Source organism: Tripterygium wilfordii, chromosome 7 (assembly GCF_013401445.1).
Source record: "Tripterygium wilfordii isolate XIE 37 chromosome 7, ASM1340144v1, whole genome shotgun sequence".
NCBI lineage: Eukaryota > Viridiplantae > Streptophyta > Magnoliopsida > Celastrales > Celastraceae > Tripterygium > Tripterygium wilfordii.
The window spans coordinates 7381858-7398199 of record NC_052238.1 but is presented as its reverse complement, the minus strand read 5'-3'; the positions used below and the strand labels follow the sequence as shown (position 1 = coordinate 7398199).

At 36.2% G+C, this 16342-nt stretch overlaps 1 protein-coding gene across 1 annotated transcript; it reads right to left on the bottom strand.

Moving 5' to 3' along the window:
* Nucleotides 1-1618: 1618 nt before the first annotated feature.
* LOC120002563 (putative glucose-6-phosphate 1-epimerase) lies at nucleotides 1619-11989 on the bottom strand. Its single transcript, XM_038851327.1, has 8 exons — nucleotides 11755-11989; nucleotides 9489-9563; nucleotides 9097-9155; nucleotides 7955-8095; nucleotides 7414-7516; nucleotides 7214-7313; nucleotides 2578-2841; nucleotides 1619-1900 (listed from the first exon to the last, which is right to left on the bottom strand). The coding sequence occupies exons 1-7, from the start codon at nucleotides 11857-11859 to the stop codon at nucleotides 2627-2629; spliced, it is 798 nt and encodes a 265-aa protein (XP_038707255.1). The 5' UTR covers nucleotides 11860-11989; the 3' UTR covers nucleotides 1619-1900; nucleotides 2578-2626.
* Nucleotides 11990-16342: the final 4353 nt, after the last annotated feature.

The following is a 16342-nucleotide window of genomic DNA, read 5'->3' as shown; positions in this document are numbered from 1 at the left end:
TGTTCAGATGTGTCAGGACTTGTTGTCAATCCAAAGATTTTAATATGAGATTGCACCAAATCTGACCTGCTCACCAAACGAGCTGTGTGCAATATGAGAACACAATGTTGTTAGTTCGAGGTAGCCTTTCAAGAAAAGAACTTAAATTTTGATTAGTGCGAAGCGAAAAAAGAATTAGATACAAGACTAATACTGGAATGAAAGAACTCCTATTGAAACGAAATGAAAAACAAAACATTACTGGAATACATTAGGAATTTCATTAAATGAGAATACATCCTGAGACGTATTGGAGCGTTCTTTACAAGCTAAAACATAAACATAGCCATGGAGCTATAGCCACAGGGGCTTGAAAAGTGAAGGGCTAATCTAAGAAACTAGTTGGTCCGAGCCACGCTAATTGTAAAGATAAGTGATCGGAGTTATTGCCTAAGAAAACAGTAAAGTTTTGTAGACGCGAGGTGAGTATAAATATATCTTCTTCCTTTTATAGTTTTCATGGTGATCTTCAACTCCTGTTTCCCTGACACTTCCTTGACATGTTTCTGACGTGTGAGGTCATGGGGAACTCTCTCCTTGCTTGTTGCTAGGATTGCTTGGTCATAACTCTTCATAACCACAACTCCTTCATGGTGATGGTCATCATGGTGAGAATTTCAGGTCGTGCTCCTTCTTTAAGGTGGATGTGGGAGTGCTAGAAACCTGCATCTTGCTCCATTTTCTAGAATTGTAGGCCTTGTGCTTGTAATTGAGGGAAAATAGATAATCGTTGCCATATTGGTAGTGCTCATGTCTTCGCAAACATGGGAGAATTTCTTCTTCTTCAAAGTACATGACAATCGTGGATTTGGTCTCTAGTTGACGTTTAGTCGCTGGAGTCATGTCTGAGACTTTTTAGGAATGTACAGGCCCTCAAACTCCAATTTCTCCTTAACATATCTTGCACTTATCTTGTTGAAATCTCAAATACTGTATAACAAATTGTTTTAAATCAGGATTACAATAATTATGACAACGAATCCTTATTTATAGCCTTTCGTAGGGGCGTCCACAATCATTTTTTGATAAAAATTTAACTAACGTTAGGTCGATTATTGTCAATTTGGTCGATTTTTTGGGTCTTTCGATCGATTTTTTATCGATCTTTACTACCATATATTTGACGATAACCGACCAATCGATCAGTTCGGTTTGGCATGATTTCTTGGACAGCCCTAGCCTTTCGGACAAGGTTCTTTAGCATTCCTAATTTCCAACAACTGCCTCCTGGATTTTAACTTAACTAACATCATATTTATCTACAAAATGAACAAATATTAATCTAAAATCTCATTGCCTTTACCACATGTCCACTGGAAGTTGGCTGAGCATTTATGGTCTTGAATCCCACATTACCATGTGTCAACAGATGATTGGAAGTCACTTTCGATAGATGTAGCGGCAGAATATCTAGTGTCTGGTGTTCTGGGACTAATGATGAGATGGTAACTAATTTTGGCAAAGGTTAGATATTAGATAACTTTAAACATTAAAGTATAATCATCATAAAAAACCTTAGAATACATGAATCCACAATAAATGCTTATGAATGAACCAAATTTTTTCATTTTTTTTTCCCTTTCTGGTATTCCATAATTTTTGCAGCATAATCAAAAAGTAAAGGGAGGAGGAGAGAACATCAAAATAAAAGACTGGGATTTTCTTTTTTGAAAAGAAAAGAAAATATTAAAAAATAACAGAATAAGATGAAACATAAAGGTTAATCGTTCTGTTCCAATCACTCTCCATTAATAGATGGAAAATTTATAAAGCATTTCTTGCTACCAGTTCCACAATTCCATCATCCATGACTTCCTTATAAAAAAAATCCGGCAAGAAATCCACAATACCAAATGAGCACCTGCAACAATTAATCCACATTTTTCACTTGATAGTCAAAACAGCAATAGTACATGCAATATGGGTAACCTTATAAAAATATATTTACAAATTACAATGCTTAAAATAGGAAGGGCTAAACGCGTAACTTAAAAAACCATATAGTTTTCGGTCCTTCACAAAAAAATAAAAATAAAGCAGAGACTCCGCATGAAGATCAACTTAAGAACGCTAAAAGCAGGTAATTATTAAATTTCTACACTCCAACCAAACTTTCAGATTTTTTTTTCTTTTTTTTGAATGGATAACTACAGATTTTGTTAAAGCGCAGAATCTGCAGCTCATAACTGATATCCATCACAAATGAAAATCTTCTAAGCCTCATTTGTCATGAAATACTGAGAAAATTTTCTTCTTTTCACCAGAAATACAGAACTCAAAGATAACACGACAGCAAGCCTACTTCTTGAGCATATTGTGTACCTCGTCGCAAGCAATTAAAAAAATTATAATCCCTTTTCTGTTGCGGTATCCTTTATGCAGCATCGTATCACATAATTTTTGGATCAAGGTTGCGAAAAAGAAGGGAAAAAAAAAAAGTAATCATTTTAAGGTTTCGTTTTAGGATTTGATCCCATTAAAACAACTTAAACATGTAATTTCTTCAGCAGACAATGCATGGCTAAAATTTCAATTTACCATTGCGCTTCACAAATGAACCTGTACAAGAGATGACGAGATGCAATTTTCAGCTACCCTGAAGTGCTTTCTGAGGGTCAAGTTGCCCACTACAATAACTGGAGGGAACAGCAGACAGCTCCTGTCTTCCTCTCCACTCTTCACCAGGTTTCAAAGTAATAGGCTTCTCCACACAGGCAGCCTCTACGCAGAGCATATGCTTGTACTCTTCATCTCCAAAATCAGGAATTGACTTAGCTTTTCTATCCCAGGGATTCCAAACCACTGCAAAGGAAAGACCTTTGTAAATAACTATTATGAAATGTAAACATGGCTTGTTGTATATAGGCTGAACTTAAGATTAGACATTGATGTCAAATTTAACAGAGATTTTTGGTCAACCATTATAAGAAGAGACGAAACAGAGCAAAAGATAAATATACAAACATATGAATATGTCCAAGTTCAGGGAAAGCCATCTGGAGAGATTGAGAGAACATGCAAAGGAGCCCTTCATGGTACGTTCAGACAGTCAGAGTGAAGGAGTCCTTTCCATATGCCTTCAAATGACAGGTGACAAACAATTTGGAAATAGAACCACGAATAAATGTTGACAAAACGTTGAAAGGAATGTCATAGTAACATCCACAAGTACACCAACCATTAATTCTTAAATTAGTTTTTCATGGCTTCAACAAATTTTCACATCACTCTGACAACTAAGATTTTCCTTCAGCCACTAAGACAAGAAAACAGGAATGCTCATCATCCTAAGGCAGGGAAGTGAATATCCCGAGAGCACCATCAAAGAGAACATCATTAAATCCTAGAAAGTGAAAAGGAGAACAAGTTGCCAAGTACCTGGCACTAAATCCACATGGCATACGAAAGACATAAATGTACAGATTTTATAAACTGTTATACGAATTCAATTCCACTGAAGCAGCAGCAGCAGCAAGTTTCACAAGCAGAGAACAAACTTGATCGACTGACTCTTAAACAACAAAGCTATCCTCTTGCCTTGGGGAAAAACCAAAATTATCCAAAAAAAAACTACCAAAGTGTTTAGCAGATGATGCATCCACAAGCACAAGACATTGGATAGCACTAGAATTTGTGACTCACTAGGTTTGAACTACTATCAGTTCCAACTACAGCGCCCTTTAGTTAGTGTCAAGCATAAACCTTTTTCATTGGTGAGATTTGAATCAAGGACCACTCCCAAATTCAACTCCCTGTTATTAAGGTTGAACAAAACCCAAGAACAAAAATGCAACGGTAGTGTTTTACAATCTTACTTTCATGAGAAGGCTTATAACAGAAAAGTACTTGTATAAATGCAGAAAGGTAGCTTTGCGAAAAATGTTTTTTGCTTAATTTGTAAAAGTAAAAAATCTAAAAGTAAATCTACAAAATTTTGATGATTCCATCATGCATGACTGACTTCTAGATAGGTATGAACTGAATTCCTTCTGGTTAAGTAATTGAGCCACGAGCCAAATGAATTGAAAGATTCATATTTGGTTTGAGAAGGGGTTTCGAAATAAATGGAAAGAGAATCTACTTTCATTAAATGATTTATTAGATAATTTATAGGAGGACCAGTAAGATGGGGCTCTGTTCCTTTCTCATTCAGAACATATGACTTCAAAATGAGAGCTTAAAAGAGCTGATTAGGATCTGTTGGTCTTTAGTCACTCCCCAAGGATATGCAAGCTTTATTTTAGAATAGGAATTCGAACTTTTCAAAGCTCAAGTTGACAGGCTGGAGCAAAAGTATGTGAAGTTATCTCAGTCCATCTATTGAATCTCTAGTAGGTGAAATTGATGCCTTCGAAATTAGAAAGGCAGACACTTTGAGGGAAGAGCATAGCCTCAAGAGAAAGAGCAACGGGACTCAGCTTTCCAATCCTCTCCCCTGAGATGAAATTTCTTGGAGGCAGAAGTCTAGAATGCTATGGCTCAAAGGAGACTAGATTAGTATTTTTTTTTTCCGCACTCTATCGCGAATTCTCATAGGAATCACAGCTATAAGAGGCCCGTAAGGATTAAACACATCACAGTTCATAGTGCAGGGGATCTTTCTTAATACAGCCACTGCAGTTTATTATAAAGATCTTTTAAGAGCAAAATACAACTTGGAACCTTATTTAAAGAGTTTCCGTCTAATCACACTTCACAAGTGGAAAGGGAATAAAGTGATATTCTGAATTTCTTTGCCGAATTTTTTAGACCACAAATTTTGTAATCATAACCTTGACTGCTGAAAAATACCCCGGCTCAACATGCCAGATCGAGGATCATGAAATTTGGGATGCCTCAATGATAGCAAATGAGATGGTTGACTTCCATTGTAAGCACTGAAAGTAGTGCATTTTAGGCAAGCTACATGTGGAGAAGGCTTTTTGATAATGTCTATGGGACTTTCTCAATTTCTTCACTTTATTGGAGAGAGAAGATTCCAAAGCTTAGTGGATTCTGGGATCTGAAAATGTGCATGTCAAGTGTGTGGGTTTATTTATGTGTGGGTTATATGTAGCTGGTGTGTTTAGTATGAGTCTGAGAGAGGGGAATTGTGTCTTTTCACATATATTGATAAATAGGGTTCGTGAGTATGTTGGCTCTCTTAACCGTACGACTTTCTCTCCTCAACTCTGCTTTCTTCTCTTTTCAATATTCTTGTCCATGCTTGAAACTATGATGGTGACATGGTGCAATTCTGCATCCTTCTCCATTCTCACTAATGGGGCAAAAAACTTTTATCATTCTCTAAGTGAGCAATACAAGGGGATCCTTTCTCCCCTTTCCTCTTCATTCTTGATATTGATATCCTAAGCAATATGCTGGATAGAGCAATTTCCTTTGGGTTTCTCCAAGCAGCCAAGGTGATAACAAGGTCTCTATTCCAGTCTGCTACGTGCTGATGACACTTAATTATTTTGTGGGACTAGTGTTAATCAAATTCTTATTCTTAAAGCCATTTCCCTAGGCTTTGACGCCTACTCAGGTTTGTAGGTCAATATTCTGAATAGAAACATCACTCCATTGGTGCAACTGTCCTAGATTGTGTAAGTGTTCTCTCTTCAAATCCAGTATCTTGGTTCACCTGATGGTGTGAAACATGAAGACTGTTCCATTTGGAATCCCATTGATGCTAAGTTTTAAGAAGAAAAAAACACTTACTGAGTGGACAAGATCTTGCCCCTTTTTTTAATGTGAGTGGAAAAGATGTTATCTCTCTGAAGCCGATAGACTTACTCGCATAAAAATTTCCCCACCTATCTGATGTCTCAATTTCTCAAGCCTAAATCAGTTGCACCAAAATTTAAAGCTATCCATCGCAAATTCCTAGAGGGCATACTAAGGAAAACAGAAAATCTTGCCACATGTAATTACACAAAGCTTCTAGACAAATTTGGGGGCCTTGTCGTCACTTTACCTTCGTAACAACTTTAAGCAAAGCTCTTCGCCTCTTCTCAGAAAGTGATTACAGAAATTCAATCACAATATGGAGCATTTGAGTAGGAAGGCCTCAGTAACAAATTACGGAACTTGAGAAAATGGATGGACTTCAAATCTATTTTGATCAGGGAATCATGTGGCACTAGTTTGTAGATTTACATTAGCAAGGTTTGGGACTAATGGTATAAGCATATACAGTCCAAAGCCAATAATGGGAGGTCTATTAGGTTCTAGACGGACCAATGAATAGGTACCTGTAGTCTCAGGGAGACAGGGAACTTTTTCATGTTGTCTACAGCCTTGCTACTCAAAAAGAAGCTAGCACCTCAGCTACTACTGTTTTCTGGAACATCTTGTTAAGTAGAGCTCCTCAAAACTGGGAAATAGACTCAATGATCAATTTATACGAGCTTATCTAGAAATCAGAGGATTGGCAAAGGTGTTGAAGATAATTTTCTGGAGACATTCTAAAGGATAATTTTTACAGTTAGGCCCCAGTATGAAGAGCTGATGAAAGTCTACTACCACCATGGCAGATCCCTTATTCCCTAACTCTGTATTTGGACATCAAAAGCTCCTCCACATGTGGCATTCTTTCGAGAGGAAGTATTTTGGGGTGAAAATCAACAGAAAATCGGTTCCTGTATTGCTAACAAGGTATTTTCTATAATGTTGATCAGTTGATGAGGAATCCATTAGCCACATCCTCCTTCACAGCGATTGAGCTAGAAAAGTCTGGGTGACAATTAAGAATCTTGCGAGGATTAATTGGGTGATGAATGGTCATGTGTTAAAAAAGGTCAAAAGTCAAAACATGGAGTCCTCTTTGTAGCGTCAAAGCTTAAGGGAAATTTTTTTCAGACTCTCCCTTTGGATGCTATATGTAGCTGATCTGGAAGGAAAGAAACAACAGACTATTCAACAACATATTGTCCTTGATAGAAAAATTTTTCACTAAATTTCCATAATAGCTTGAGACTATGGTTCTTTAACATTCGTAAAACTTTGTCAAATACTATATATCTCTTCACCATAGTACAGCAGTATCATGCAAAAGAATGGATCAGCATATCAGCATTGTTAGCTTACCAGCTTCGTAAAACTTTCTTGAATACTATATATCTCTTCACCATAGTACATCAGTATCATGCAAAAGAATGGATAAGCATACTGCATACCAGCATTGTTAGCTTACCAGCATCTGGGAGTCCATCCTTCCGCAGTACAAATGTTCTTTTTCTCTCGTGGTCCAGAATAGCGAGTTTAGTCGGGGTACCAAGACATACCTTATCCACCTTTACCATCAAAAGATAGTGATGATAGTTATACAATCCAAGTTCGTATTAGAGCTAACAGTGAAACAACTGTAAACATATGATGGGAACAGATAGTAACCTCTGATTCAAATATTATTGCATCCCCTTGTTCAGTAAATCGTTCTCTGCTCTTCAGGTTATCTAGATAGTCCAGAGTCTCTAGACCTTCTACGCGAACTTCACTGCAAAAAAGCAGTGTGAGAGAAAATTGGTAATGAATATATTCAATGAATTTTTTGAAGTCATCTATTGTACACAAAAGACATGCCAAAAACATTACTCAATGACCAACCATATGAAAGTCGGGAAAATATATCGGTAACTAACCAACAAAATAGAGCTTACTAATTTCAAACATTCAATGTTGGAGAAGCAACATTTAATATGCAGTGTCATCTGTGCTAAGAATATCATGCATCTTAAACTGCGTATGATTGTGCTGTCACGCATGGCAAGAAAGGAAAAAAAACTATTCAAACTTGGCTGCCACTGCTTAAAACTTTGGATGATGGTCCATATTCAAATACTATGTCTACAAAAAGAGTTTAGACACCTGGAAAGCCGCGAGAAGCAGACAAAATTCAAAAGGCAGCTCAAGTATATAAACTTCCTTGTAAAACCTGATATCTGAAACGGCAAAATAGGTGTGATAGGCAAATGTGAATGTAAATGACTTCCCGTCTGTGTTTGTATTTCGAATTCGAGATGTCAACATCAAATCTCCTCCAGGTCCCAGAGTTACCCTTAAGCGACATTCATAGCTGCAAACGATTTTAGAACATTGCCAGCTGATTCTAATTTCTTGAAACCATGAAATTCAAAGATATGCTACAAGACTAAATATGTCTTAACAATCTAGGTCATGTACACAAAAGATATTACATGACGTTTTATGGTGTCATCCGTTTTGAGTCTTACAAAATCGAAGCCATTTGGTTTGTGAAACACTGGAAACTTAATCGCTAGGAAAGTTAATCACTTCATTCAGTTTGATGCAAAATCAAAAGTCAAATGAGGACAATAGTCCGAGCATATCTTGAGAGCAAACTTAGCAATTTTAAAAATTAGTTAGTTCTCTAATACCAAAATGGGATCAGCAAATTTTTTCTATTAAATCTGAAAATTTAATCTTCCCCTTCCTTTGGATAAAGTGACTCCCCCATTTTCAGGGGAACATTCTTGATGTAAATCAAGGGCTCAATTCCATGGGCCAGGGGTCTAGTCGTCTCAAAACAGCCTAGAGGTCACAGGATCAAATCCTAAAAACAGCTTCTATGTTTTGATGTGGGGGGTAAAGTTGTGTATATCTCGCCCTTCCCCAACCCTATCTCCACTATGGTAGCCTTTTGCATGAGAGTTGTTTACCCTTTACACTTATTCTTGAAGCAAGATCTTTTCTGAGCCAGATAACCAAGTATGGGAAAAACTTTCGCACACAACAGCCATAAGGTTTGATATCAAAAAGGCTCAGAAGAAAGAAACTTAAATCTTTCTGTCAAACTTGTAACGGATGTTAATACAAAATTTCAGGAGGGCCCATGATTGAAAAGAATTTCTCAAAAGAAATGGGAATGAAAATTCCTGCATTGATCACCATATTTATCACAGATAGAACTTTTCATTAAACGTGTGAGATAAGGGACCAAGCAAGGTTCCATATACACATGACACATGTTTGTCACAGATAGAACTTTTCATGAACGTGTAAGATAAATTACCAGGCAAGTCTCCACATACACAAATGTTACTACAGCAAGCTCACAATGTATGACTGGTAACTCCTGGGTTTAAAATTAATGAGGTGGCATACATGCTTAACACCTATAACTGACAAAAACAGAAGGCTCAGTCCAGTATATTGAATATCGATGCATGTACAAATTCAAAGAAATAGTTTAGCATGCTTATGTACGTGAATGGTTTCCACAAACAAAATTCTACAAACAATGTCATTTAAAACTTCAATGAACATCCATGTCAGCAAACTTTATACCAATTGTTATTTTTGTTTTACGTATAATGACAAATTAGAAAATAAGCACAACATTCATGACTATTTGCCTGTGAAAAACTCCATTTATAAGAGGACGATAATAAATCTGTCATGATTCTTCAGCTAGAACCTTCACGCAGTGGAGAATTTCAACATGGTACCTTACTGCTGACGAAAAGCAACTCTTCACCATATTCATTCTTCCAAGATGTCACTTGACCCCCGTAGAGATATATCTGCTTAAAGCAAAGTAATCATGATCATAAGAAATCTAGCCACTAGCATACAGTTCATAAGACCTAAATATCCAATTTGAAGAATATATGAAGTTGGAAGTTGGAATTTTGAATTAGCTGGAAAGACAAAAGCTGGAGAGTCTAGCAAGCGTAAACCATATTCTCCAGTCAGAAAAAAATAGAAACAATGGGTGCCAAATGGTGCACATGAATCCACAAAACAACACAATATTTCGTGATGTCTGTTAGAATATATTATTATGATTTGGTTTCCTAGTTATGTTGATTTAGGTTCTTATGGTGATTCCTTGATGGCTTGATTTATAAGTTTCCTCAGTCTCTAGGTTTGCCTCTATTTCCATATATAAGGGCTATCTTTGTACCCGGCATTATATCAAATCAATATTATCAACCTTTTATTTTCACATGGTATCAGAAATAAAGTTCTTATCATTGATTTGGAGAATAAGTTTTTTCACCATGCAACCACCGCTCTTGATGACATTTGAGGGGGGTGGCAGCACCACCAATACTTTTGTTTTTTCTTTTTCGATATTAGTATTATGGATCGCAGCAATTTCTCTCAAAACCCTTATTTTATGATGCAATCCTTTCGCCGCTATGCAATCCTGTGGTGCTACCTTCACCCCCTCCTTGAGGTTAAGGCAACGACTTCGGGCATGGCCAGCTCTCATAGTGTGACCAACGGTGTATGCAACACCCTGGAACAAATTCACCGTCGTATGGCTGTCCATCCTTGGTTCGTCCGTGCATTAACTCCAGCGAACCCTTTGGTGGCCGTGATTCTCGACCACCGCCGCTATGCAATCACCAGCGGCTTGTGCATTCTTGGTTCGGCAATGCATAACTCCGGTGAACCCTTCGGTGGTCGTGATTCTCGACCGCCCTTCTTGTCTCAAAGCAATTTGCTGCCTATTCGTCTCAGTCGCTGATTTGTCGCAAATATATGTTTGTGATAATGCAGTTTTTGTATGCCATTATAGTATGTCTCCTTTCACAAAGCACTGGCGTCCTCCAACATTAATTTTCCATTCGTTTTTTATGAGACTTTCTAGTTCTTGACGGATTTGCAATCTCCTTTTGCCGTTGGTGTTAAGTCTTGATTCACACTTTGGAGGTTTTACAACATATGCAGTCCATAGATACTTTTTCGCACACTCAATAATTTGTTTTGGAGTTTCAATCGATGCTTACATGCTTGTACTACGGCACAGTCAATGAACGACCATCAGTCCATCTCTTCTTAAAGTAAAAGATCTTCATTTGCAATCTCAATATTGTGCTATGGTTCAACACCAGGATGGCCCAGCTGCGGCTACTATATTGAGTTTGACAGAGGTGTTAGAATATATTATTATGATTTAGTTTTCTAATTTATGTTGATTTAGGTTCTCATGGTGTTTGCTTGATTTATAAGTTTCCTTAGTCTCTAGGTTTGACTTTGCTTCTATTTCCCTGTAGGGCTGTCTTTGTACTACCCAATGTATAGAATCAATATTATCACCCTTTTATTTTCACGACATCTTTTACAATTATGCTAACTGGTAGCGTAATACTTTTAATTATGAGACCCAATCATATGCCAAATTTCATTCATTGAGGTATAAAAACACTCATGAATTTTTTTTCTTTATCTTAATGTGCAATTTCATTCATTAATGTATAACACAAAACACTCATGAAATTTTTTTCCTTTATCTTAATGTGGAATTTAATAAAATGCACATAACAGGAGAAGATCTGCTGTACCAAAAAATTTATTTTTCTCTACAATGTAAAGTCATCGAATGAAAGCATTCAATAGAGTAAACACAGTCATAGGCACAGCATTGTGTAAGGTTACACAATTCCTGAAATTTCATTCCACATTGACAATAAGTCAACACAGAAGCAACCATTAATAAAGAAAATTTGATCGCTCAGAATGGAATTGCTGGAAAATCATCCTATAAGTGTGTATAAATCAGTGTTCAAGTCTTGATGTACAAAAGAATTAACAAATGCTAATCGTACAGTTGCAAAATAGTGTCAGATCTTGAAAGCTAGAACAATTGAAACTACAATGCAGCTTAGAAAATGGCATGATCGCATCATCAAATCCGTCATTTCTCAGTTAAACGGAAACGATTGAATGAATGATTCAGTAGTTATAGGAAATCAGAAGAATTACCTCAGCAGAACAGCCGCGGACCTCCCTGAGAGTAACCTTGTCGAAGCCATTAACGCCCTTGCTGTACTCCACGTACGTTTTCTCCTCTGACATCCCTCTGCGCATCCTCTATCTTAATTTCCTTCTCTCTTCACTTGTTACGTGTTATCATCCAGTGTAGTGAGAACTAAAAACCCGCCCGCGAGCGGACCCGGAAGTAAGTCCCGATCCCGGGTCTTCGGTCTGACAGCCAGATAGTTTTGGAGATGGTAATTACTAAATACACAGGTTTTTTGGCTAAATGCACACAAGTCTATATGTCTATGGTCTGACTGATTGATTGCATAGGGTCCCTAGATCCTTGGTCAGGGCAAAGCACTGTACAAACAGTTTGATGATTACATCACCATCGACTTTGTTCCATTCTATTACCAATTACCAATAAAAAGAAAAAGCTTGGTCTAAGAACCGTACGGATAACACAACCCCAAGAAGTCCCCCTTCTTCTCCTACTCTAATAACTTGCACTCTCAATTCTTAAAAAACTTTAAATATTAAATTACTATTTAAATATTAAATTAAGGTAATTATAACTTTTACCTATTAATAATATAAACAAAATATATTTTACACTATTTAACCGCTATCAAAATCCTGATTTTAATCGTAAGATCGTATGATCTTAGGTAACCAAAACGATTCGAATAAATGTAAAATCCCAAAATTGATAAGATCTATCGATCTTACCATATGGTCTTATTGATTTTACCATCTTACTAATTTTATAATCTTATCGATTTTACTGATCATAACTTTAATAGACTTATGGAGTTATGGACTTATCGATTGTGGTTTACTAATAGGGATGGCAACGGGCCAGGTTGGGTAGGGTTTTTGAACACCCAACCTGGCCTTGATCTCTTAAAATCTTTCTCTAACCCGTTGAACTAGCAAGAAAACAAACAACACTTTCAATTTGCCATCATAGTCACAACACAATCAATTTGTGACGCAGACGCAGAATCAGAACACTTGAATTCGTTCACGACGAAATCAAGATCTTGGAATTCTCCAAGAACAATTGAGGAAACCTCAAGGAATTTTATTAAAAAACTAAATGAATGAATTACAAACGTTTATGAGACTAACCACAACTGCATTAATTGAAAATTTCATTCTCAAATTACTCTGTCATCCCTAAATAAGTAAATGGGTTACAATGTAACAAATTTTTCAAAACCTAAAAATAATTAAAATATTCATTTTTATCTTTCCTTTGAAATTCTTATAAACATTTTCATATTAATGTTATTTCAAATAAGATATTTATTATATTTTTATATTTTCTATATCTTAAATTAATCAATTATCTTTCTTAATCCCCCGTTAAATTGTGTTCACAAAAACCAAATGAACACCTCAAATTTTCCATAAAATAAAAACGTTTTGATGTTATTCCCCGACGGGTCAAGGATTGAACAACACTTTTTTTTTAAATAATTTAATTTATTTACAAGAAAATTAAGAGTATAAAAATGAAAATTTATTTAATTATATATATTTCGGTCCATAATTGTATCTTATTAATCAAAATTACATTGAGCTTATTATTTAATGTATGTTCAACACCGCCCTTAACAGAGAAATAGAAAATTAAAATAACCAAACTACACAACCTGTAATGAAGTTTTTTTTAATAAAAGGAAATAAACCAACTAAGAGGGGAATCCAATTTAACTAGTTATTCAGAATCTTTCAATATTCATTTTAAGAAAAAAATTATTTATTATAAGTAAAAATCTCTTCCAAAAATGAAAGTCCCTAAAACCCTAAAAATCTATGTTTTTATACTCCCAAAAACCTTAAAGTCGTTTTTCTAACAAGTCTGTGTGGTTTTGAATTGGACCCACTTGATTTGAGGGTAATTTTGGGCATGTAGAGATCTTCAAAAATCGCGAACTGGAACAGACCGATTGATCGGAAATGGCCACCGATCGATCGAATTCTCTATCGGGTCTTCCCAGCTTCAAAGTTGTCCGATCGATCGGATTTCTTCTCTGACTCCAAATTTGGTTCTTTTCTATCCATTTAGCTCATTTTATTCCATAATTGCCCTTACACCTGAAATGCACAATTAACCACTCTTTAGGTAGAATTAATTCCAAAACGACTCTAAACAATGCAAGATTTCATGTAAAATGATGTACAATTATATGTATATAATTGACACATTACTAATACAGTGACATCAACAAAAAGTGAGTTGAAAGAGTGAGGATAGAATTGATAGAAAGTGATAAAACAAGTATCTTAACTTATACAAAATTATTATTTTCTTTTGTTATCTTCAATTATTGGAACAATTATTTTTTATAGATTTTTTAAAAAATAACATGCAATTTGTTTAGTATTACCATTATTATTGGAAACGAATTTTCAAATATTTTTTATTCTGTTTACGATAATTTTTGCTAAATACCCACAATTAATTTCTTGAAAGAAAAAAAACAAAAAACATTGGATTACAGTCTTTGAGAGACACTGTCTGTCCTGACTCCTGACAAGTTCAGTGTTCAATGCAGGGTCTAGTCTCAGACTCAGACCATTTAATAAAAGTAGAAACAAAACCCAACAGTTTGCATGCAGTATCTTCACTCTCGTATGCTGGCCTTTTTTATAGGTAATTACAGACATCTCACAGACAAATCAAGATTGACAGAATGAATCAGTGTCACATCACGTGTGCATTTAGCAAAAATAATGTGTATTTAGATGCACCCTTTGGAGATTTCTTTTTTAAAAAATTATGCATATAATTAAAACGTTATTTAAATACTAAAATTATAAATAAATTCATATCTATTGCTAGATAGGAGATATTCCAAATCTCAACGGCTGTTGGGATAGGAGTATTTGGGTTATGAATGATATGTGTTCAGGTGTGTCAGAATTTATCGTTAGTCTAAAGATTTTGATAAGAGGTTACATCAAATCTGACCTCTTTACCAAACGAATTGTGTGAAAAGTCAGAAACAAAAAACTATCACTGGAATGAAAGAACTTCTATTGGAAGAAAATGAAAAACAACACATTACTGGAATGTATCATGTATTTTATTGAAAAGAAATACATTTTGAAATGTATATTGCGTGTTTTACAAGTTAAAACAAAACATAGCCACGGAGGCATTGAAAAGTAAAGGGTTGAGTTAGAAACTAGTTAGTCAGAGTCACGCAAATTGAAAACATAAGTGACCAGAGTCATTGCCTAAGAAAGCAGTAAAGATATGTAGATGTGAAGTCTGTGTTTGACTCGGGATGGTTGTAGACTTCTCGTCTTTCTCCTCTTATCGTTCTTCTCCTTTTATAGTGCTTATGGTGATAATGGTGACAACTCTTCTCCTGTTTCTCTGACATTTCCCTTACATATTTTGTTGTTGGGAATTATAGGAAACCGCCTTCTTGCTGTTTGCTTGAGTGATTGGGTTAGTGGTCTTCATAATGTTGTGCACTTGTCCCACATCGCTTAGATGTGAGAGTGAAGTGCGATTTATAAGGCGGGCTAATGCCTTCCTTACTCAACCAACAGGTTTTAGGCCTGTTGGTTACAGCTGGGTAGGGTCACGGGCCTGGGTCTGAGCTGGGCTAATTGGTTGGGCTTGGGGGTATGGGCCCATAACCTTATCATTTGGTATCGGAGCCACCCAGCTAGGTGTTTGTGGGCTTATGTGCAGCTCCTTCGTGCCTAGGGGGCTAGGCCGGGCTAGCGTAGCGTAAAGGGCTACCTGTGGATCCGGACCACGGGTCTGGTGCCTACAGAGTGCAGCCGACGCGGGAATGTTGTGCACTTATCCCACATCACTTAGATGTGGGAGTGAAGTGCGATTTATAAGGCGGGCTAATGCCTTCCTTACTCAGCCAACAGGATTTAGGCCTATTGGTTACAGCTGGGTAAGGCCACGGGCCCGGGCCTGGGCCTGAGCTGGGCTTGTTGGTTGGGCTTGGGGGTATGGACCCATAACCTTATCACATAACCACAACCTTCTCCTTGAAATAGGGATGACTTGGCTAATAAACTCCACTTCTTCTGGACTTCCCTTGAGATAATCTTGCCACAATCTCGATTCTCTCTTAACAAATTAATTTGAAAGAGAATACATTGTTAAGACACTAACTTTCTTGTTTGTACCCTTTTTGGATATTGATTTTCAGACACTCCTGATTTTCAACAATTGATCCCTGGATTTCATGTTAATAATTATCAAAAAATCTGTAAAATAAACAAATATTAAAAATAAAAATGTCCTGCCCTTTCCATGTCCTTTGGCAATTGGTTGACCTTTGCAATTGTATGCTCCTCCTTGTCACATGTCAGTTGGTGTGTGAAGGTCATTTCGATAAAAAAATCATAACTAATCAATTAGTCCTAGGTAATTTACTAATTTAGAATCTTAAATTTATTTCTTATTTATGTTTTTGTTTCAATATAAGGCAAAACGTGAGGTAAATATAAATTTTTTTCATAACTAAGAAGTCGGTTTAAATGAATTTTCTTAATTTGATTTCGTAATTAATATGATTATAGAGGGTTTACAATACTATTTGTACCA